The 24,042-nt window shown below is 36.8% G+C and overlaps 1 protein-coding gene across 1 annotated transcript in view; it reads right to left on the bottom strand.

The window, feature by feature from the left end:
• Window positions 1-24,042, bottom strand: part of rims2a (regulating synaptic membrane exocytosis 2a) — a 285,367-nt gene that overhangs the window by 219,650 nt on the left and 41,675 nt on the right. Inside the window, exons 2-5 of the mRNA XM_066691502.1 lie at window positions 20,785-20,817; window positions 20,048-20,134; window positions 6,882-7,092; window positions 5,747-5,758 (exon numbers count right to left, since the gene is read on the bottom strand). Of these exons, the coding sequence (XP_066547599.1) occupies window positions 5,747-5,758; window positions 6,882-7,092; window positions 20,048-20,134; window positions 20,785-20,817 (343 nt within the window). The remainder of the gene's footprint in view (window positions 1-5,746; window positions 5,759-6,881; window positions 7,093-20,047; window positions 20,135-20,784; window positions 20,818-24,042) is intronic.

Here is a 24,042-nt window from a genome sequence, read left to right as displayed (position 1 = left end):
CGTTGCATGCATAGCACTAGAACAATACCCTATCAAGTTTGTTCGAGGCAATTTGCTGTGATAAAAAACTATGGGCCAATTAATTTTTTAGTATGCAACACATTTTCTGTGCACTGAAATGTATACAAGTCAGCTACGGGTACAAGTCAACTATAGATTTCCACCCATCTTACGATCCCCTGCATTTAAAACTATATTATACACCGATCAGCCATAACATTATGACCACCTGCCTAATATTGTTTAGGTCCCAAAACAGCCCTGACCCGTCGAGGCATGGACTCCACTAGACCTCTGAAGGTGTGCTGTGGTATCTGGCACCAAGACGTTAGCAGCAGATCCTTTAAGTCCTAAAAGTTGCTAGGTGGGGCCTCCATGGATCGGACTTGTTTGGCCAGCACATCCCACAGATGCTCGATTGGATTGAGATCTGGGGAATTTGGAGGCCAAGTCAACACCTTGAACTCATGATTCATCGGACCAGGTCACCTTCTTCCATTGCTCCGTGGTCCAGTTCTGATGCTCACATGCCCATTGTAGGTGCTTTTGGCAGTGGACAGGGGTCAGCATGGGCACCCTGACTGATCTGCGGCTACGCAGCCCCATACGCAACAAACCGCGATGCACTGTGTGTTCTGACACCTTTCTATCAGAACCAGCATGAACTTTTTCAGCAATTTGAGCTACAGTAGCTCGTCTGTTGGATCGGACCACACGGGCCAGCCTTCGCACCCCACGTGCATCAGTGAGCCATGGCCACCCATGACCCTGTCGCCGGTTCACTGCTTTTCCTTCCTTGGACCACTTTTGATAGGTACTGACCACTGCAGACCGGGAACACCCCACAAGAGCTGCAGTTTTGGAGACGCTCTGACCCAGTCGTCTAGCCATCACAATCTGGCCCTTGTCAAAGTCACTCAGATCCTTACGTTTGCCCATTTCTCCTGCTTCTAACACATCAACTTTCAGGACAAAATGTTCACTTGCTGCCTAATATATCCCACCCACTGACAGGTGCCATGATAACGAGATTATCAGTGTTATTCACTTCACCTGTCAGTGGTCATAATGTTATGGCTGATTGGTGTATATATAATGTTTGTTTTTAGTTAGTACATATTTGTAAAGGCATATGTTACTGTTTTATTTAATTTATCTCCATTTCCATAGTCAATGTATTTATTTTTACGCTATGAAATGGGTTTCCAGGAACTGAACTGTCTTTTCTAACATTGTGACTATGGGAAATAAGGGTTCAACTTAAGACTGTTAGACTAACAATGGCTCTCAATCAATTAGGTTGTAAGTGCGCAGTTGCCTGTATTTGACCTACAACAAGAGACTGGTGATGAATGGCTTACATGGTTTGGCTGACATGTTGGGTATGTCTACTTTTCCAAACACCGTAAGACCCACTGTGCCTAAACTTTACCTACATGGTTCTAGTATGGGTATCTATCAGATATGCAAAAGGCAAGTAGCAGCACAGAAAATCATGGCCACCACATGCTAATCAAATTACATGTTGGAAAATTGGTATGTTTTCCATACAAAATGTTTATAAGTGTAACACTAAAAGTCAGCAAAATTATACAATGGTAGAGGGTTATAGTATGTTAGTATTGGCTGAGTTTCAAACTCAATTATGTGGCATGGTGGCAATATTGCGTTAAATGTCCATCTTTCTACTACTAAACTACTTACAGTAAACATCTGCAACTTAGTGTTTATTACACTGTGTAACAATTTTTTTTTTTTTTTTGTTCCTGGGTAGTAAGTGTTATTTCCTAATTGCTTATGCCTCAAAAGTATAGGAAATGTATATTATTCCCCACAAACATTGCTTTTGTGACCAAGACAGTGATATTTTGAAATGTAACTATTTCATAACAATGAGAAAACGGGCAAATTTGTGTCTTTTTGTTCACATAAAGTCAGAAAAAAACAACATATGAATCCAAATTAACATGTATTTATACTAAAGTAATACAAAAATGACTACAAAAGATTTAGAATTGAGTAGTTTTTCGAGATTTACGATTAGACTGTATCGGAGAACATGCTGCTATAATTGATCAAGTCAAAATATAGGCAGGCATTTTTATACACTTAAAAGGTTTTCTGTATGTAGCTTAATATGTAAGTTTGTTTTAAGTAAATAATAATAATAATAATAATAATAATAATAATAATAATAATAATAATCTCAACCCCACATATATCCAAGTATCCAGCTCTGAACTAATACAGTAAAAGTTCTCGAACATTAAGAGGACTATTATGGTTAGTGTCTGGGACTTGTTTGACTGTTTAAGAACAGTGGAATGTAAATCTTTCACTGCCAAACTTTAATTAGCTTTTTAATGTTACATGCTGCTGCACAGTCATGTCCAACTTGGTATTTATGCTACGGTTTGTTTCCAGGTTATGGCTGAACAGTGCTCTACTGCTCACTCAGAAACAAAGCCATGCTGAGGAAATCTGAGGGGAAAAGGAGAAACTGAAGACGGAAATCGAATTCGGTGTTCTCTCTTTAAACTCTTTCCACTCCTTGGGTTAAATAAAATAACTGTTTTGTAAAGTATATTTTGGTGCTGAGCTGGAGGGTAGTTTTAGGGAAATCAAAGGCACATTGCATCAACAGTGACCCACTTACTTATACGGTATCTCTGCCAACCTCCATTTGTATGAAAAAAGAAAGAAAAAGCTTTTCGTACCACACCTGTCTTTCTTATAAAGACAACTTATACAAAATATATGATTTAGAAATCAACGCCAGTGTCTGTATATCTAAAGATCAGGTTCTTGGTTGAATAAGCTACAGTTCTTGCTCAAAGTGTAACATAGTATAAATCATTAATAATAATACAAAATGTAAGCAGGTAAAAAAATGTGTGGTTTATTTCATTGTTGTTGTTTTTAAATGGGGTAAACGCCATGAGTAGAAGAAATGCAGACAAGGAAGGAGATGACTCAAAAACCCTGCAACCAGCTCTCCTAAAGCCAGCTTCTAAAGAAGACAACCGTCCAGCACATGCTGAAGGTCAGTGTTCAAGCCCTCAGTCCAGCAGCAGGTCGCCTCACATGGCATCCCAGCACAGAGAAAAACTGGTTTTTGCAGGTGATTGGTGAGGTAATACACACAATGCTGAAAAAGAATATGGTCACCCAGCACGGCAGGGGAAACAAATCCTCAGCCTGACACCAGGGTCAGTCATCTGCATTGCAACCAGACACACTGCCCACTGTATCCATGTCACACCCGGCACACAGCAGACACAGTACCTCCCAGTCAGGGGAAAGGGCTTGTTTCTGTTGTTTTTTTTCAATACTGAGGCTATTTTTTTCTAGGTTTAACAGATTCTTAGAAGTCAGCAAAGTCTCGGTCTTGACACTCATGTGCCCCAAACTGTGTGTTGAATGTTGAACGCTGAATCAGCATTACAAATCATACCTTGTAGCTCTGGATTTCTTGTATTGACATTGACCCAATACAAAGAGATGACCAAATAGAGGAAAAGTATTTTTCAAATTATTATATAAGGAAAAATATAACCACAGGCCTTCAGATGAGCAAATACTTTTAGAATAAATACCTATATGTTCCACCTCTCAGGTCAGATTCACATCACAATTTGTGTATGAAATCTGAGTTTTTTAGTGTCCATAAGCACTGCATTTCACTACTGAATAAACATTTGCCCATTCTGATAGGAAAATGGGGGTTATTTAGATCAACTATTTGTTAATATGATAATTATCCTTAATATTACATTGAAGACAGCAATATTGTCTCATGTTGGACATTTTAGACACTGTTTGATTGTGTCATCATAATATATAAAGTGGGCAGGGAGTTTGTTTTCAGTATTACTTACACTACTTACTTATTTAGCTGTTTGACTCAGAAAACATACATGTATAAAATGAACAACAATTGTAAATGTACCAAACTGCTGTAATACAGTGCTTTTTTGACACCGCTAACTATGTCCACAGTCACAGAAAGGCAAATTCCTTTCTCTTAAGTATTCTGTCATTTTCATGTTTTACTTGCAATGTCAAACCAATGTCATGAAAGTATTATGACATTTTAGAGGGAATCAAATTAATGGAATGGATTGAACTGAAAAGTTTTGAAGTTTTTAACCCCTATATCCAATACTGCGTTTTCACTGGATGCTTTAAGGACAGCTCTGTGCCAACACAGGGCAGTGTAAACGCTACAGTTGGACTAATGGCCCGCTCAAGAGGTGGCCCTGTTACAGTTTAGGTCTGTCCAAACTGAAGTGTATACACAGCCAATGCTTCACGCATCTCTAGGCAACATATGTATCTTGTATGTATACAGCTTATGTGAATAATTGTTTTAAATGTTGTCTAATCACCTGTAAAATTTATATTTTTAATTAAAGCTTGGCAACGACACTTAATTTGATCATCAATAATTATTGTATTAATAATACATTTATTCAATGAATATATGCCAGTCTTCAATCCTCTAAAAGAGTGCAACATGAAGTTACAAAAAATGTCATATAAAAGTTGATTTGATGTCAAACACTTTAAGCAGTTGCAATTTCTAAACAACAGTGTTGCTTTCCTCTATGGATTAAACTCCTTAAAGTTTTCCATGTGTACAAGACATTTACTGGTGTCATAAACATGACATTTTGAAAGCAATGTTAAAGCCACAATGCAGACCTGCATGAGTTTTGAAGTCATTTTTTTGGTTTGCTCTTTGCCACATTCATTGGTTAATGGTGTTTACAATAACCACAAATTGACTTTCAGTGTGTGGCTTTATTTTAATGAGTATTTGTGATTAATGTATTCAGATTAACCTTTTCAAAAACTGACTGCAAACTAGCAAGGATGTTGTTACCGGTTTGGTATACTTCCATCAAATATCCAAAATTCTCTTATCCATCCTCTAGTCTACATATAGGCTTTTGCTTCCATTGTAGCTGGAAACTATTGTATCCTACACCATCTTTGGGGGAGGAGAAAACTCATCATTCAGATGGCGTGATATGGTGTGACCCATAACCTGCAACTGAGGAACCTGTGAAGCTCGGACCTAAAAAGTCTCAGGTCAGTCTGCAGTGTAAACACGACAGCTCAGATCAGCTGAGATATCATTAGCTGCTGATCACTAAATTCCAATTTTACTTCTAACACATCAAGACATATCTAATATGATATAATAATAATAAAAAATTGTCACTGTGACTCAATTAATAAAACAAGCAGTATTAAATAATGTAATAATTTAGTTTTTCTCTCCTCCATGCCTAAATAGTTTAATTGAATTATTGCATTAATAACATAAGCTTGTGTTGATTGAATGTGTAAAGCACAATGTGGCAACTCTGTGAAGGACACCATACCAAATAATTCATCAAATCATCCTAGAGAAGTTAAATTGAATTAATGGTGTTAAATACAAATGTTTTATATCAAATAATAATATAGATTTTCAGATGTAAAATGTGTTTTATTAATTTCTTTTGAAAAAAGAAAGCACATGTGGCTTCCTGGTGATATTTATGACTTACATGGATTACCTTTTGGTTTAGAAATTTCAGGGCAAATTTAGAACTGTGACTACAGAAATGCAGCTGCATCCTCAATGTTTCAGCCCATTATACTTGTATGTTCAGGTCAGTTGAAGAGGAAAATGTATAAAGAAAACAGTGAAAAATACCAATGATGAAAGATTTGTAAGTAATAAAAAGATGCTAACCACTTTGTCCTCCTGTTGCAAGTCCAAGGAAGCAGGAAACAACAAGAGGGGAAAGAGAAAGAGAGAAAGAGAGAAAATGAGGGACATTGGCAGTTTTGCTGTTCACACACAGCAGCAGCATGCAGCAGGCCTATTACACAATGGGAAAAGGCTGAAAACTTTCTACTAAAATGATCTGACACAAGAGTGGTGTTTAAAAGGGGTTTGTGAAGAATAGTGAAGTGGGCAACAATACTGCAGTATGTCAGTAGGGGGAGGAATTGTTTGAAAGAAGATGGTTTTAATTGTTGCACTATTACTGAAGGAAAAGCGCCACCTGATGGTCATAAAATGTTTTGAGTAGGCCACTTCAAGCAAAACCTGCTTGAGACAAATTTGTTCACAACATGTGGGGAACACATACAGATTAGTTTTACTTACCATATAGTGGAAAATATAGTGAACATACTTTAAGAAACTGGTACACTCCTATTATAATCGTCAGTAATATATCCTTGGCCAAGTACAAATGACAGATTCAATTCTTGATGGTAGATTTTGGTTTGATAGAAGATACCTCCATCTACCTACTGTAAATAAAGTATTGGGTTTTACATTTGGGATAAGCAGCTTGGTTGATTTGGTTCAGGCCTTGCTCTTTACACCTAGGGGTGTCATATTAGAATTCTAGTCTGGGGGTCTTAGAGAACAATATACTGCTGCACACAGTTACTGTTAAACAAAATCACATCAAAGCAATGAAAAGTACATAACCATTTTATTTTCCTCAGTGAATTGCTTATAGACCCTTACGCAATGTTTACTAATTTATTTTCCTATCTAACATGCTTTACAATGATTTCCTATGAGTTCAGCATGCCTGCATTGTGCTTTACTACCATGGGAGTACTGTAATATACCATGCTTAATATATCTTAATATGCTTACTGTGGTAGACCATGGTGTATGTTTGGTAGAGTGCAGTAAAGCACAATGAAAGTATGTTAAAACCATAGCAACCCACTGTAAAACTATGAAATGGCTAAAGCGAAAGTAATTTGTAAACTGGCATAGGGAAACTGAGGATAGAAAAAGATGGTATATATTTTGAAATGTAGCACTTGTTTCTTCCAAGTTCAAAAAAGAAAAAGCTCACCTTATTTGACCGCAGAGACACACGTCCTCCGCAACGAGCACAGAATTTAGTTTGGCAATATGAACAGATGTGGCCACAGCCGTCAGCGAACTTGGTTTTGTGGCAGATCCCACAGGTGGGGGCATCCCCTTTTTGCTCTTGCGTCAGCTGTGCTTCTTCTCCCATCTTCTTCACCTGGTCCTTATACATTTCAAACTGCTGGTGCAATTTCCTGTGGGGGTGAAAATGAGGGAGGGCATACATTTGGATCACCTTCAATGATTTTTGTGCTACTTCAAAATGCAGTTCATGTTTTGTATTTCATTGTGTAGCTTTTAAGGGAAAGGCATTTGACTATCCTGATTGTTGGTTTCTACATTGCAAATGTATTGTGGTTCCTTGTTTCATATATCTTATTATGTGCTTTCCATCAGATTCTCTGCTTCTATGCCTGTTTAATTGCCATGCTATCTATCACAAGAAAGAAAGAAAAAAAGTTTCTGAAAAAAGCAAATTTCTGCGGAAAGTGTAGAAGGCATTGTTATGTTAGCATTTCATATTCATATATCCAATAAAGACACGACACTGAATACTTCCTAGTGTCACATTGCCTTATTCAAGTTTTAGAAGCCTTTTCAGAAGTTTTTTTTTCTATTAAAGTAAGGTTGCATGCTGACAATCTGTAACTATACATAAGAATCACATGAGACACATAATAGGATAATAAACAGGAGTTAAATCAAATAATAGAATACATACATTATTCAAATTAATCTATAAATACAGCTCAGTTAAAAAAAAAAAAAAAACATTACTGTTATATACAAAGCAACCAAGACTATATTTGACCTAAACCAATCAAAACTTGGATGTACCCACGGATAACAAATTACAAGTTTGTACTCCAATTATAAAGAGCACAATTAACTGACTAAGCTTAGTCATAATGATTCATTCATTTAAAGGCTGTTTTGTTTTTTATTATTTCTTTAAATGCATACATTGTTTGCCAAAGGTTACAAAACCTCACACCTTAGTTTGCTTTTTGTTGGTTTGTTTTATATTTTAAATATATGTGATTTTTTAACATGCAACTCAGTAGTAAAACATTAAATACATACATGCATACATACATAAATATGCTGAATGCGTGACTGTTATTTTTGAGTTATGTTTTTTAACTGTTATTTAACATTTAAAAAATGTACTCAGGGTCACCCTGTAATATTTGCTTCCTGCCTTCGACCAGCTAGGAGTTGACACCCATCACATGCTTCACAAAGTTGTCTCTGCACATAAACTGTCTCTGTCCCTGCCTCTGCTGATAACAGCACTTTAAAACACAGGCCATGTCACATGCGATTGGATTTAGGTAAACTGAGACGCTATACTGCTTCCTCCAGGCAATTTCTGAACTTTATTCCTTATGACGTGTGCTTAAATCCTCAGTGTCTTTTCTCAATCACTGAAAAGGTACACACACACCCCCACCACAGTCTACTGCATTTTTATCTACTTTAGGTTGGCAAAACCAGTGTGATCAAAATGATTCACTGACATAAAGGAAGGGTTGATGCTGTTTATATGTGGGTTTGTTATCTCAGTGCTGGCAATGACAGATATATATATGAAGATCTTCACTCTACTTGAAAGTAAAGAATATTTTACCAGACAGTGTTGTGGAGTTTATGAGGCAGCTGTCTTTGATAATTTTTATTCTTTATGTGTCTTAATGGAATTGTTTGATCTTAACATGAACCCTAATCCTACATTATTTGCCATTAGTAACTATCATTGTCATCCTTGAATCTGTTTTTCCATAATTTTTTAGTCTATAATCCATATTTAAATAAACACAAGGACTATAGACTAAAATATATTTAAACTATATCCCATATATTTTAAATGTTCAAAACAGGGGCCAATTTTGGGATATGAAAGATATAAGGATCACACATTTCTACCATATAGATATATAGTTATAATATGTCAGGTGAGCCATGGGCTAAGTTCCTGGGAGCACAATTCATTTGTTAGGTCCCCCTAATAGAGATCAGCCAAGAATGAATCACCCTGCAATGCTTAATTAAACTTTTCTGAGCACATGCACAAGTGAAGGGGGCCAGATACAAATTAGTTTGTGCACCTATCTTTTCTGCACAGAATATCAGTAACCTCCAATTATTGTTCTCATCTTCAAAGCTGGAGTCTTGAAAGTTAACAACTCAAAATTGTTTTTGATTCTGGCCTTGAAAGAAGCATCTGAGTTTGTTGGCTGCTCTGCTCTATAGCTCCTCCTGGTTGAAAATGTTACATAATTAGTTAAGCACTTGTAAATGCTATTAAAAGGTTTTGCTCTAACCAAGTAAATTTATACTCCTATTTTATTTCCAACCATGCCTGTAGAAGTGGTTGCTAAGCTAAAATGTCTAGTACTTCCAATCATTGACTGGGCTATCTCTTGCTTAACATTTCCATGCAGAACATGGTAGAAGCATTGCTATTTACCATTGATTTTTATCAGTATCAATACAAAGACTATAATTTCAATGAGGAATCTGATACATAACATCCAGTGGAAGAAAAAAAATAATACTTTTGAAGTACAACTTGAGCACAAATATACCTATTATATACTATATTACTGTAGAGATTCCACATGGATGACAATCAAAGTTAGAATTTAAATTGAGTTATTTTTTTCTATAGTAAAGTCAATTCTAGACAAATAATACTGAAACTCACACACAACTGACAAGAATGATTGTGGTTATTCCAGGTATATGTGCAGTACTCTAATGATGCATCAGTCAGAAGAAACTGCTTTCAAATAAATACTATGCAGAACCAAAGCGATAGGACAATTACATAAATATTTATACATTCAAATCCTCAGACGATCTATGATAAAAATATGTATATTCACTCTAAAAAGTGGAAATCTTATGAAACTGTAGTAAACTGCATCATGTTTTGAAATATCAAGCAAATGCAATACTCAGAAAGGATTAATAATGAAAAGATGAGGATTAATTCAGTGGGGGGAAAAAACTAAAAACGTAGATTCTTGTTTGAACATCTAGTCATCTAGCCATCAGGACACAACCACACAGCATCTCCAATGGGGAGCTAGCGCAGTCCCTAAAATGATTGGTTTATGTACTTATGTGTTAGTAGAAGTAGAAGAAAAGGATCTGTGATTTTTCTGCTTCACTGTCATGTAAACCAATAATTTTATACTGTGATAGTTACTCTTCAAGGTAAAGTCTCTTTTTTAATTCCACTCATTGTAATATTTTCCAGGCGACCCCTGCTTCCAAAAGTGACAAAGTTGAGTCCCACTGGGATTTGATCTACACAGATGCGGAGCGCTACTTGAAAATGTCACACAGAATTGTGCTGCTCCTGACTGTCAACCAAACGGTAAGTGACAGTCTCACAGAATCAGCAACATCTCCGAACATCAGACACTTGTGTGTGTGTGTGTGTGTGTGTGTTGTTGTTGTAGTTGGTGTTATTGCTCAGACTGGATCCTATCCTACTCCAGTCTATATGCCAGATTGCAGTTTGTTTTAGTATTAGATTGCTTACGTTCATTTGTTTGGTCTTTATATGGGTGCTAAGTCTACTTTTCCGACTTAAATTAATAAGCAAAGCAACCTAAGCAATTCATTTATTATCTCAAAATGGACCCTCACTACATTCATTGCCTGGCTTAAAAGACAAAACAGAAAGGCTATCACCCTTCATACAGCCAAGACTGATATGAAACTGAAACTGTTCTGATTATTTTTCCTTCTACTTTTGACCACTGTGAAGGACCAAGCCGGCGTTTCACTTCAGACTTGCATTCTGGTTGTATATTTTCAAACTCGCTAGGCTTTTGATGGGGATTCTTTATATTACAGAATTTCCTCTGCTTAGTAGGCCTAAAAGGCAATGATTTTGGTAAGGACCCATAAACAAAAACAACTTTCAAAATAAGAGCTCTTTCTGGTCCATCTCTCCATCTCATCTTGACAAATGATATAGAAAGGGACCTTTTCCTTTAGCAGACAGAATTGTGTCTTCTGGCAACAGCTGCCTAGTACTCATCTCCCAGGTATACCTTAGCTCTAACGTTACTTCCTTTGAGTTGAGGTAATGTTGCTTTTCATTTCAAAGCTTGCAGGCAAGTAACTTCATAAACTCACCATGCTTGGAGTTCTGAAAACAAGTCAAGCCAGATTCATGGGATGTGGGGATTGTCTGCTTTACCAGTGCTATCCATTTTTGGTGCATCACATCACAACATGTTCATAAGTATCCAGCTGAAGCATTCACATGCACCATTACCCTCAGCATGATAAAGAGTGGTGTGCAAGAGCTTAATTCCAGTCACATAACTTAAGTCGCTGAAATCACCTGAGACTAGGAGTTCCTTCTTTGATCAAAGCTGTACTGCTAATCCATAATGAACAGTTGTGAAACACAGACTTTATTCGCTATTTGATTAGGGGTTATCACCACCTCGTGGAAAGCATGTAAATTGATCGCAAGGTGGTTAAAACATTCCCTTCCTCTTCCACTATGGTGAGGAAGTTTCAAATGGGGTGAGCATCATCAGAAAGGCAGCAGGGAAGGAGTACTAGAGGAGCAAGCACAGACCGTGAGCTACTACATGAGAGCGGTCAAGAGTTTATAGAATATTTGTAATAATAACAATTTACGGTTCTCAAAACACTATGCTAAAAAAATGTAGCTCAAAATCTCGTTCCGTTTATGAAGAATCGTAATACCACAGATAACTGACCTATTTCTTAAGTTACAGGCACCAAAGGTAGACCATCAATTCAGCGTCAACTTCTTCTCGCATTACACATGATATAGGACTGGGACTAAAATGAATCATATTGGACACAAACGGACTGTCCAAACTGCAGAGCCGAGCAGGCCAAGAAAAAAGGCTGCAATGGAAGCACGTGGACGAGAAATGCAAACCTTCTGTGTGTCCCTTATGCTTGCATGTGTGCGTGCATGCATTTTGTATGACACATGTCAATCCACCATGTCCCCCGTAACTAAACACTGTCTGACTTCATCATATCACGATTAGAATGAGTTCACTCCACATATCCTCTGCAAGATTTATTAGGGTTTTTAATTATTAACTTGTCCTATCCTTTTACTCCATTGCCTGAATGTTGCAGCTACTCAGATGGGCTTCCTTTTCCTATAAATGGAACTTTACAAATACACACGTTAAGTGTGGTAGACATGCATCAGTGGTATGTGTCAAAACTAACTGCCCCGAGGACATCAAGTCTGGGTTTACTGGCACTTTCGCCTATCAGCTTTTGCATGTTGAAATCAGAAAGCACACAGACCCACTGATGGAATTGCTGATAGTGTATATTAAACAGCTATCTTTCTGGTGATACACAGAAATAGTGGCTGGATCAAGAATGACAAGGGAACTGAATTCTCCCAGTTTCAGCTCCCATCTTTCTCTGCTTCCTGAATTTATTCAACAACTTACATACACCTACTGAAATGTATGTATAATCTGACCCTTGCAGCCTAAAACTTTATTTGTCAATATTCATGTTGTTCATGGTTTATTTTGAACCCTTTGTGTGTTTTATCTACTACCTGTTTCCCCTTTCTTAAGCCTTTCATTATTTGTGTGTTAAAATTTGGGGAATTATACAAGCTGTGTTCCCACTGCACATGGTACTAATGTAACTATTACCACATTTCTGCTTATACCTGAACTACCCCTGAAAGGTATCAAGAACTGTATTTTTACTAGAGTTTAATTTAATTTACTCAACAGTATACACTCACCTAAAGGATTATTAGGAACACCATACTAATACTGTGTTTGACCCCCTTTCGCCTTCAGAACTGCCTTAATTCTACGTGGCATTGATTCAACAAGGTGCTGAAAGCATTCTTTAGAAATGTTGGCCCATATTAATAGGATAGCATCTTGCAGTTGATGGAGATTTGTGGGATGCACATCCAGGGCACGAAGCTCCCGTTCCACCACATCCCAAAGATGCTCTATTGGGTTGAGATCTGGTGACTGTGGGGGCCAGTTTAGTACAGTGAACTCATTGTCATGTTCAAGAAACCAATTTGAAATGATTCGACCTTTGTGACATGGTGCATTATCCTGCTGGAAGTAGCCATCAGAGGATGGGTACATGGTGGTCATAAAGGGATGGACATGGTCAGAAACAATGCTCAGGTAGGCCATGGCATTTAAACGATGCCCAATTGGCACTAAGGGGCCTAAAGTGTGCCAAGAAAACATCCCCAACACCATTACACCACCACCACCAGCCTGCACAGTGGTAACAAGGCATGATGGATCCATGTTCTCATTCTGTTTACGCCAAATTCTGACTCTACCATCCGAATGTCTCAACAGAAATCGAGACTCATCAGACCAGGCAACATTTCCCTTTTCACACCATTCTTTGTAAACCCTAGAAATGGTTGTGCGTGAAAATCCCAATAACTGAGCAGATTGTGAAATACTCAGACCGGCCTGTATGGCACCAACAACCATGCCACGCTCAAAATTGCTTAAATCACCTTTCTTTCCCATTCAGACATTCAGTTTGGAGTTCAGGAGATTGTCTTGACCAGGACCACACCCCTAAATGCATTGAAGCAACTGCCATGCGATTGGTTGGTTAGATAATTGCATTAATGAGAAATTGAACAGGTGTTCTTAATAATCCTTTAGGTGAGTGTATAATGTAATCAATGCGTAAATCTTGTGACTAGCTGTAAGTTGCCCTGTAAGTTGACTTATCCTTTTTAACTACTGTCAGAACAGCAGTTTGTTTCTGTGTTTGTTATTAAGCTTCTAAACAAAGGTGGATTGCCATAGTTTGTACATGATTATTATTATTATTATTATTATTATTATTATTATTATTATTATTATTATTTATTTATTTATTTATTTATTTATTAGCAGACACCCTTGTCCAGGGCGACATACAAAATATAAGAGCGATACAAAGTGCAAAAATACAGATAAATAAATCACATCCTGGTGGTCTCCTTTTTTCTGTGCTTGAGAGGCAAGCTTTGATTGGCATGGTGAATAGATCAATAATGTATAGATGTTATTTTACAAATGGAAACAATTAGTATAATACAAATCAAGCAATCTTTTCATTATGTATTGATTGCCCTCTAGTGGTAACTACAAAACATGAGAATCTGCATCCTTCAATTGCTGAATGAACAGGAAAAGCATGCAAGCACAAGAAACATGGTAACTACACGAGTGACTAAGAAGGATACATAGTGTCCTGTTTTTGTATTGTTTGTTTGTTTGTTTTTCTCAGTGGTAAGCCTTGAATTTTCTATATGCATCTCCATTCTTAATTACTTTACTTTCTCAGAATCCAGCTACACCAGTATCAATCAATTGATAAAACATTAACTTCCTTATTGTATGGAATAAAAGTATGAATCTATATTTATTTGTATTGATTTTATTTTTAATAATTTTACTGAACAAAAACATTGTCAGTGTTTTCCACTTTACCATTACCATTTTTGCAACATATTTCAGATCGTGGGAAAATGACTCCAGTATGATGCGTAAGCAGGACTATCAAATGAATCTCTCAGATGATGAAGTCACTGTGGTCCTTGCCTGAACTGCAGGGGAAGGAGCTTCAGGGACCTCAAAAGCTGCCTTGGCTTGTGGCCGGGCCCAAGACCATGAGGAAGAAGGAGCTGCCGACTCTGAGGCTGCCAACTCGAGCAGGGAGAAGGTGTCTGAGGCCCCAACATAACTAGCATACCCAAATACTCCAGGGTTGGCTGCAAACAAAGTGGAAGACCCACCCCACAGCAAAAAGGCCTTCAGATAGAAGCTTTGGGTTAGACTTTGTCATTGGATACTCATCCAACCCTATGAGTGACCCAGTGAATTGCTACAGCAGCTGGGGGAAGAGCCTGAATCACCTTGGCAGCATTGCATGTATTCATGGAAACGGCACAGGAACCTGTAGGACTGGCCCCTCTGTCTCTGCTCCCAGACACCCTTTCTGTTGTTGTCTGGGCCTTAGGTGTCTATATCCAGTTCCCACACAGCAGCAGCTGGGAGTATCCCTTCTCCTATCTGTCTCTTCACTTCCTCTGGTGGAGAGACAAGGTGCTGTACCCGCGTGCTCAGCTGTGGAACTGTGATACACAAAGGGATACACAAAGATTCCTAACGTCCCATGGTTGTTCATGTACCCGTCAATGGGGGAGTTTACATGCAGTGTTTTTAACTCCTGAAGTGATGATGTGCGTGCACATTTGGCCCGAAAACTCAGGAGAATGGTTTGCAACCAAAACAAATGGCCACATGGAAGGACAGGGACAATCCCAAATACTCAAGTAAATAACGTAAAAATTAGGAAAACACAGGAAAAACACACCAATTTCCACATGTAAGCCGGCCTATCTATGAGATAACGCTGGCTGGCTAAATAGAATATCAGTTAGGGTAGACCATTTCCATGGGTGGCCAATTTCTAGCCATCTGATGCAGTCAGGTGACCATATAAAGGAAGTGTTTTTACATTTGGGACATTCTTACTCATTCTTACTTTCTGAAAAAGACAAACATGTGCTCACCCCATGTTTTGTAAAGCATTCACAAATGTATGTCTGTGACAATATGTACATTTTTACTTAATGAAAAAATAAATGAAGCAGCTCCTATCAGACATCAGTCATCTGCCTTTCACCTCCAGTGGTTCAGGTGAAAAGTTTATATTATGTTGGTCCAAAACTGCTAGGGAATCTGGGTGAAAGGTTGAGGTGGTTGTTGTTTTTTTCCCCCCATTCCCAATATATAGTGCAAAACCAAAACTTAAACTAAGAAAGAACTAAAATTAAAAGAAAGTTTCGGTATCTCTGTCTGAGTTTGTCTGTTTGATCAAGAAAAATATATATTTAAATGAATTTTCCTCATAAAAATGTATAATACAATGTTGGACGGAATCTATTTATTCTGCTTTTTAAGGTCCCAAACCAGAGCAAAAGTGGAAGTTTTACAATTGGTCTCACTCACCTGTTGTGTGGGTAGCATAACCTAACCAAAAGCACAATTAAGCCTGCACTCCCAAATGGTTTGGAAGAATTTGTTGTAGCTCTCTCTCACAAACAGCATGATGAATACATGCAAATGTACAGCGAAACAGCTTCTCAACAGGCAAAAGAACATATGTCTGTGCCTCACTGTGAAACCTAGCTCTTTCATACATAGATGAATGTTTCTGCAAAGAGCTTGGTAATCAATATTTAACCGGCACAACCGCACTGTCATTGAAATCTGTTCTGCCTTTACAGGAAGTATGGTTCTATAGTTCCCTTTCTGGTTAATATTAGAATATAGATGGAAAGGAGGGTTTGTAATGGTCTTCATGTAGGGCAAATGCTTCACGATGAGACGTATGATATGGAAGACCATTTGCTGGCAGGAATCTTATTATCTTTTGAGAGCCACGTTAAACCGCTTAAAGAAATTCTTGAAAACACAACACCACATGCAGTCAGCATTTGTTTCTCTTGGATATTTAGCTGTGAGTCTTGGAAGTGGTCCTTCAGTCCGGTTGGTAAACTTATGGTATACAGACTGGGATCTCCCATCAACCACACCAACTTATAGAAATTGCCTATTGTCTCATTCCTACCAGGCAGAAGTGATATAAGAGGTGGCTGGCCCTAGAGGTTTTTGCCAGAAGGCCAGATCTAATAGCCAAGCTGTATATATCACTCCCTACATGATTTGGGCCTGTATCATACAAAAGACATTGGATTTAACACAACCCCCGTTTCCTGAAAAAAGAAACACTGCACAAAAACTGCAAGGTCGCTCGGGAGTTCAGTCTCCCGGCAAAGAGGAAGTTCCAGTGTGCGTCACCATATATACAAACAGGAAACAGGGAGGGACTGTTTGAGTGACACACACATGGGCCTAACGGCAGCGTAGATAGTAAAATGTTTTGATGAGGTATCCATGGAAACAGCCTTAACCCCTCCCCCTTTGAGCAGGGCTTTCGACTGGAAAGATTGTTCAGTTCATTCTGGTTTTGTTGATATTACTTGGTATTACCTACATTAGAGATAGCTATCAATATATCATTAATTCAAGTGAGGAAAACAAGCTTTTGTTTTAAGGTACTGATGGTACTGAGGATTTCCATGTGTACAATAGTTCTTTAGTTGTACACCGCCCAGCACCACATTTATGTACAATAGAAGCAGTATCCTGAAACCTAGTTCTAAGGAACCTCAGCCCTTTGCCAGTACTGTCCTTTTGGGGGCCCTAACTTGTCTTCACACCTACAAAATAACATCAGTGATACCAGCTGGTAACCTATACATTACACGTTTGTCTGAAAAAAAAAATGCATGGCAATACCACTCTGCGATTCATTTTAAGTCCCGTCAATCTCTCCAATCTCTTTCAGGCTGCGCATTAATCTCATCTCACAACGAACGGCCATGCCAGAGCTGGAGCCAGCAGTTGGCAGACGATAAAGCGAAAGCCAAAAGCAACAGAGAACATGTGGTCAACTACAGTGTGCCAGGCAGGTAAACAAAGCAAGAGAAGAGAGGAGTTTTCCGAAATAAACAAAACAACCTTCAATGTAGTCACGATGCTCTTATTGGCAGAAATCACCAGAACTCAATAGGATTTGAAGGACACATTCTGCTCAAGAATGAAATATTCTTTGAGCGTTGCATAGCAAGGGAGACTAAAGCAAGACTGCATGAACTCATTCAAAGGAAAGTATCAGTTAGGACTAAGACTCTTTTAAACTTTTAAATGCATGATTTCAGACCTGAAAGCAGTAGAAGAACAACTGGCCTACACAGCACTCAGTCCTAAGGATATTTATCATGACAAGTTAGGAGAATGTGAAGCTTCAATTTTACGTATCAAACTGTGACAGGACCTTCAAACACACACACACCAACACACAAGGGTGCACTGCTGTCTGGCAAGGAACATATAGGCTCCCAATAATCATAATAATCTTGTGCAGGTATATGTACATCACTAAATAATAGAAATGGAATATGACGGTTCCTACAGTGTGAGAATTGAAAATTGCATATGCAGGTTTACAAGGTGTGAACTACATATTTTTGTGACAATATGTAACTGAAAGTGCATGTATACTACCATAATTATTCTCCATAGGAAACTGAAGCCACCATGGACAATTATGGCTCTTGTAGTTTAGTTGTTGTTTTTTCTTTTAAAAGATACACATTGCAGAAAACACTATTAATGTAGACATTGTAAAAATGATCATATTAATGTATAATTACTAACTTTTTTTTTTTTTACAAATTGTAAGTTAATACAATCCTTTTAGCAGCTTTCATCATATTTTTTTTTAAATTCATGTTGAAAAGTGCGGTAAACTGACATTCTTACACACTATATATACATGTAGCCCCCAAAATAAAAAGTTGATTTCAAACATTTGATTAAAAAAGGAAACGCATAATTCTGTAGGCATATTATTGATCACATTTTCAGGCTTCTCAAAAACAGTTCAAAATTACCAGTTCAGCCTGTTTATGTTTTTAAAAAATGTTGCAGTGCTACATACTAGTATTATTGTTTATAAAACATTTATTATCAGATGTGATTTTTCATAATATCTATTTTGTTTTAGTACCAGCTTCGGCTGGGAGGAAAGTGAATACATTGAATCTGCTACATAGAATTTCCTCTTATGGAAATGATGGATTTAAAATTCCAAGGCTTCTGGATTAAAAATAGAATAAAGAAAGTACTACATAATCATTTCATCAGCTGATGTCAAACCTCGATTAACGCTAGTCGTAACATTGTGGAGACCAAGGCTAGTGCTGATGTGAAACCTGACCCACAGGTTGAATCTGAGCCATAAAAGATGAAGAAATAGCTCAGCATTGATCTTGTGATGAAGAGGAGAGCCAGTGCTTTGGTAATCATTCTTCAGTCAATATGCCTCACATGGCATACATCTCTCTATACATAAATGTATGGTACACATGTTTGTCTACATATGCCAACATGTGTCTAGGCACATGGTGATAGATGTTTTGGCACAATATATACTTATAACTGTTGTTCAAATCAGTGACATTACATTTTCATTAAATTGAAAATACACTTTAGGTATGAATCCATTGTTATGCAGAAAACAGAAGTCACCTTCATCAGTTTTGAGAAATAGTTGAAGAAGCTCAGTCGGCACTTTTACACTGCTATTCAAAACTATTAATTTTACTTAATATGTATTTTTAACCTTTTGTAATCTTAAGTGTCTTATGAGTATGCCTATTAATGCAAATATATATTGAAGACATTGTTTTAAGAATTACCTGTATAATCATTTGAATACATGGTCTGTAGTGCAAAACACTTTAATCCTGATTATTCTACAATTCTACCTATATTATGTCCTTAGGCAACACAGAACTGTAATCTGAGTCAGCAGCATTAATTAATATTATGCTCCCTTTCAATTTATTGCTTGAACATCATAACTGATAACTAATTAGAATAATTGCAAATGTAAATGCTGCTCTTTATTTTTCTTATCAATCAATCCCCTTGCCAATTAGTTTTTGAGGTCTGCAAAGCATTGAAGAGTGCGGTGTTCAACACAACATCTCCAATAAAAAGATAAATCTGAAAGGATTTTAAACCTGGAGGAAACTCTTAAGCAAATTGTCCTCTCAACCAATTACACCAAATAATAGAACAATTCAAACTGCAATGCAAAAGGGTTGCTTTAGTGAAAAAGTGAATACATTCAGTCTATATCGACACCCTAACAGGCCTAACATTCTCTCTCTATGACAAAAGGCACAGGGTTTTTATATAAATTGTAGACTGATCTGTGCAATAAATCCAGCAAGCCACTCCCTAAATTGAATTCCTACATGTCTTAATACTTTTTTAAGGATGAAATGTAGTCATAAAAGAAAAAAATAATAATAATCAATCAAAATAAAAAAATAACCTGCAGTTCTAGAATAAAGTGAAGTATGCCAGTATCAAAGACTATCTACTAGGGGAATAAATAAACTAATTGGTTTAAACATAATCTCAAGTACAGCATGTTTAAACACTAGAGGGACTGAAATTAATCTACTTCGGGCATCTTACTTACGTCTCAGGCTCCTTTTCATTTTGCGATTTTTGCTGGGGCTGAAGAACGTTATTTACCAGCTCAGTGATCCCACTAAAGGGAAACCACCTGTTTAAATAAGCAAATAATGTGACTGAACAACCAAAGAACACATTGTTGTGGGCGTAATTTTCTTCTTATTAGATCCAGTAGGAAGATGTAACAATATTTATAGACGTAGCAACAATGAGAATAACAATAATAGTAAAAATAAATTCAAAAATAACACAAATCATAACACTAGTAGTATAAATGATGACAATAGCAATACTGTTAATATAATAATAATAACAATAATAATAATAATAATAATAATAATAATAATAATAACAACAACAACAACAACGAGAATTATAAGTATCAAGCAGGGAAGCTACAGCCAATGGGAATGGGAGTTGCAGTAAGAAATCAGCCAATAAGAATGTATAAAGACAAGGGGGTATGTATAGAGAGAGAATTACACATGTGTCAATTCTGTACATTTAAGTTTGTTCGAGAAGCAGGTAGCAAAGTAGACGCATCCAGCCCACATGTGGATGAAGTAAGAAGCTGCATGAAGCTCTCTTACAAGCCAACCAGGAAGCAGATGGCACAGTAGGAGCAGCCTGTTGAGGTATCAGAAACACGCCTAATACCAAAGAAGATGCAGGAAGCACAGGGCACAGAGCGAAAGGAAAAAGTTCAAAGCCTATTGCACTTTCAGGTTATGCATTACTTACTGCGCTGGCTGAGGCTTTTGTTCTTCTTTGACCCTAAAAAGATAAGTTTGCACAGCTCAGTGCACACAGAACGTAAAATAATAACAAATGCAAGAACCAAACAAACAATAAAAATACAACAAATGATACAAATGATACAAATAATAATAATAATAATAATAATAATAACAACACAAATAATAATAATGAAAAGACAAAATAATGCATAAAAATATCAAGCTTCATTACTACAATGAGGCAGGTTCTGGCACATTGATGGATGCCAAGTCAATTTTTTCATGGCAAGCAAATCATAAAGAAGCAAGAAGAACATAAACAAAGGAAACACAAACATACAGAGGGGTCTCGTCTGTGTGAGAGCGACCTGTTCTCAACGCACACCTTTCGGACCGCTTCTAAATGTGAGCTGGAATATCGGACAACTTTACAGAGCAACAGTGGAGTGAGGAAAGATTGAAGACAGATCATGTGCAAAAAATGCACCTGTGTTTACCTCATAAATGTCTTAGTGGTTCAAGCTTTACTCTTATCTTGTACTATACACACTCCAGTCTTAATATGAGACTGTGCTTTTGTTTTGTTTTTTGTTTTTTAACCCAGTTAACATCCTTCTGTCCTCTGGATTGTGCTGAATGCATATAATGTCTTGTCACATGTCTGCCGACTCTGCTCACATTGATGTTCATATTAACCCTCAGCTCCCTATGATCTAACTTCTGCTGTCCAGAAACGATCACATAGACTCCTGATACTTGATTGCTCGTGTATTTCAAGCAGCTCTACCTGTCGTTCAAGCAGATGTAACCTCAAATAAGTTTCATCTTGCGCATGCCTAAGGTTTGCACGACAGACAGAGTGGAGAAATATATTGTGTAAACCCAACTTGTTAATTTACAGGAACTCAGTTTAACTTATTTTTTATAATTATTACATCTAATGGATATAAGCAAATATTACTTACACAAAAGTGTCTCAGAACTTCATTTAGCTAAGGAAGTACAATAAAGTAAGCCACACAACTTGTCCTGTATGTAAACTAACTTGCCAGGCAGCTTGGGACAGTGGACTTCATTAATTTATTAATTATGTTATTTTTGGAAATAGTCATATTGAATGTGCCTTTATATATGGGATTTTACTATGTTCCTTTACCAGTCTGTGTTTGGTACTAATATACAGGACTGTGGTTCTCCCTCTGCGTGTTCTTGTTTAAATGCTAGGATTTGATATCTGTTCCCCTGGCGCTTCAAACTAATCTCCCTTTGCGTATCACTGACATTAAACAATGGTTTAATGCATAGAAATTGAGTGTTTATATATGACTGGGTAGCCTGGGAATAACCTCTCAAAAATTTTAATCAGAACTTATTTTACTGAAGAAGAAGAAGAAGAAGAAGAAGAAGAAAGATTCAACTATATGAGATTGAGATTATGGAGAGTATTACATGAACTTGATAGTTTTAACATTGCAGTATTATGAGGGCAAACCGGTTAAACTAGTAGCATCAAGTCAAAGAGTTTAGTATTACATTTTTTCAGTCAGCTCAACATCATAGAGTTCACAGTGCATCAAGACCATACCAGATGTTGCAAAAATAGAAACGCATTGCCTTTACACAGCCTACAAATTAAACCCTTACACATAAGTGACAAATATCATTTCAGACAAAAAAAAATTCAGTGAAATTCACATTTTAATTTTAGTTTTTCCTTCATGAGGTTTTATTTTGTTTATAGTTTCTTATCTCAGATACAGTACCTAACTCTGAGGAAATATCTCTCAGAAGTAATTCTATCTAGAATTGTGTTATGCTGCTTGATACTGGAGAGAGTCTGTCTTTCTCTATGAAAAACAAGTCATTTACATATTATTGAAGATGATCTTACTGTATACAAGAAGTAAAAAGATTGTACGCACTTTTTTTCTAGAATTAAGTGATTAACTCTCTATGGAATTTGAACATATTCACATTTAAATATTCCATCACTCTAACTAATTTTGTGCTAGGATAATTTAATTTATGAAATTATATTTAATAGATTTACATTGCTGAAACCTGTCAATATCAAAAGTAAATTTTTGTGTTCCCCCACCACTAGCACATTGGAATTGGAGTATTTGATGGCATTTGGACAAATGCTTAACCTCCATCAAGTTCTGAGGTTTTAAATTGTAATTGGCAGATAAGTCAAAGTTAGGATTTAGTCCAGACATCAGTCTTGAAAATGAAAACATCTTTCAAGGCATCCCAGTAAAATGATTTGTTCATCATAACACTGTATCTAAAAATATATGGAAAGTTTAATACTGAGGAAACGCAATTATTGGATCTGAAATCTCCTTTCAAATAGGAAAGCGTGTTCTAAGGCAATACTGCCTCCTACTGTGAGAAAGGTGAGAATTTCATCCCAATTAAAGACATACGGACAAATGAGTCTCTGATTCATACACACTCATCCAACATAACTGCATTCTGTACCATATGTGGCTTAATAAAAAATACACACATAAATAATAAACAAGTACATATATAAAATCAATTTCACTTTAGAGAGACACCACTCTGTAATTTCCAGTTGTTGTACCCTGAAAAAGAAACATGTTAAATTAGACTTGGTGTAGAGTTTCACGACTGATACCTATAGGGACTATGTCTGTATGTGCTCATGAGACAATTACAGCCATAGAGGAGGAAGAGGCTAATAATAATAATTCTTATGGGTTGATTGAGATATAAGATTAGTCAGCTTTATTTCCTGCTATGAGGGACAAATATTGTCATGGAGCAATTAATAGCCTAATAACATAGCAGAATATTGAAATGTGTGACCATAAAAAAGGAACATTTAGTAGTAAATTGATTCTGCCTCATGACTGCTGACATATTTACTTGGACAAGCTGTGTTCAGAAAAAATAATGAGGTCATCTAAGGTCCTATACACCTTTAAAATAATAATATATATTTTCTTAAAACAGAGAAGATAGAGAAAGTAGCAAATTGTTTGTCCATCAATACACATTAACATTTCCAAAGTCTATAGTTTGATAAATGTAATCACAAATGCATATCAACTTTACAGTAAACAGCGCTGTAGAAAATCTGCCCAGCGAACATTATTGTCCACTATCTCAATGGAGTAAAATAATACTAAACTGCTGTACATGGTGTTTGAACGTTAAAAATGTAACACAAACTTCTATAGAATTATACAGCCAAATATTAGCAACTGTGCGTTTCAGGACTGCGCTAAAGACA

This window comes from Amia ocellicauda, chromosome 18, assembly GCF_036373705.1.
Source record: "Amia ocellicauda isolate fAmiCal2 chromosome 18, fAmiCal2.hap1, whole genome shotgun sequence".
Classification (NCBI taxonomy): domain Eukaryota; kingdom Metazoa; phylum Chordata; class Actinopteri; order Amiiformes; family Amiidae; genus Amia; species Amia ocellicauda.
This window is presented reverse-complemented; position numbering and strand designations above follow the sequence as displayed.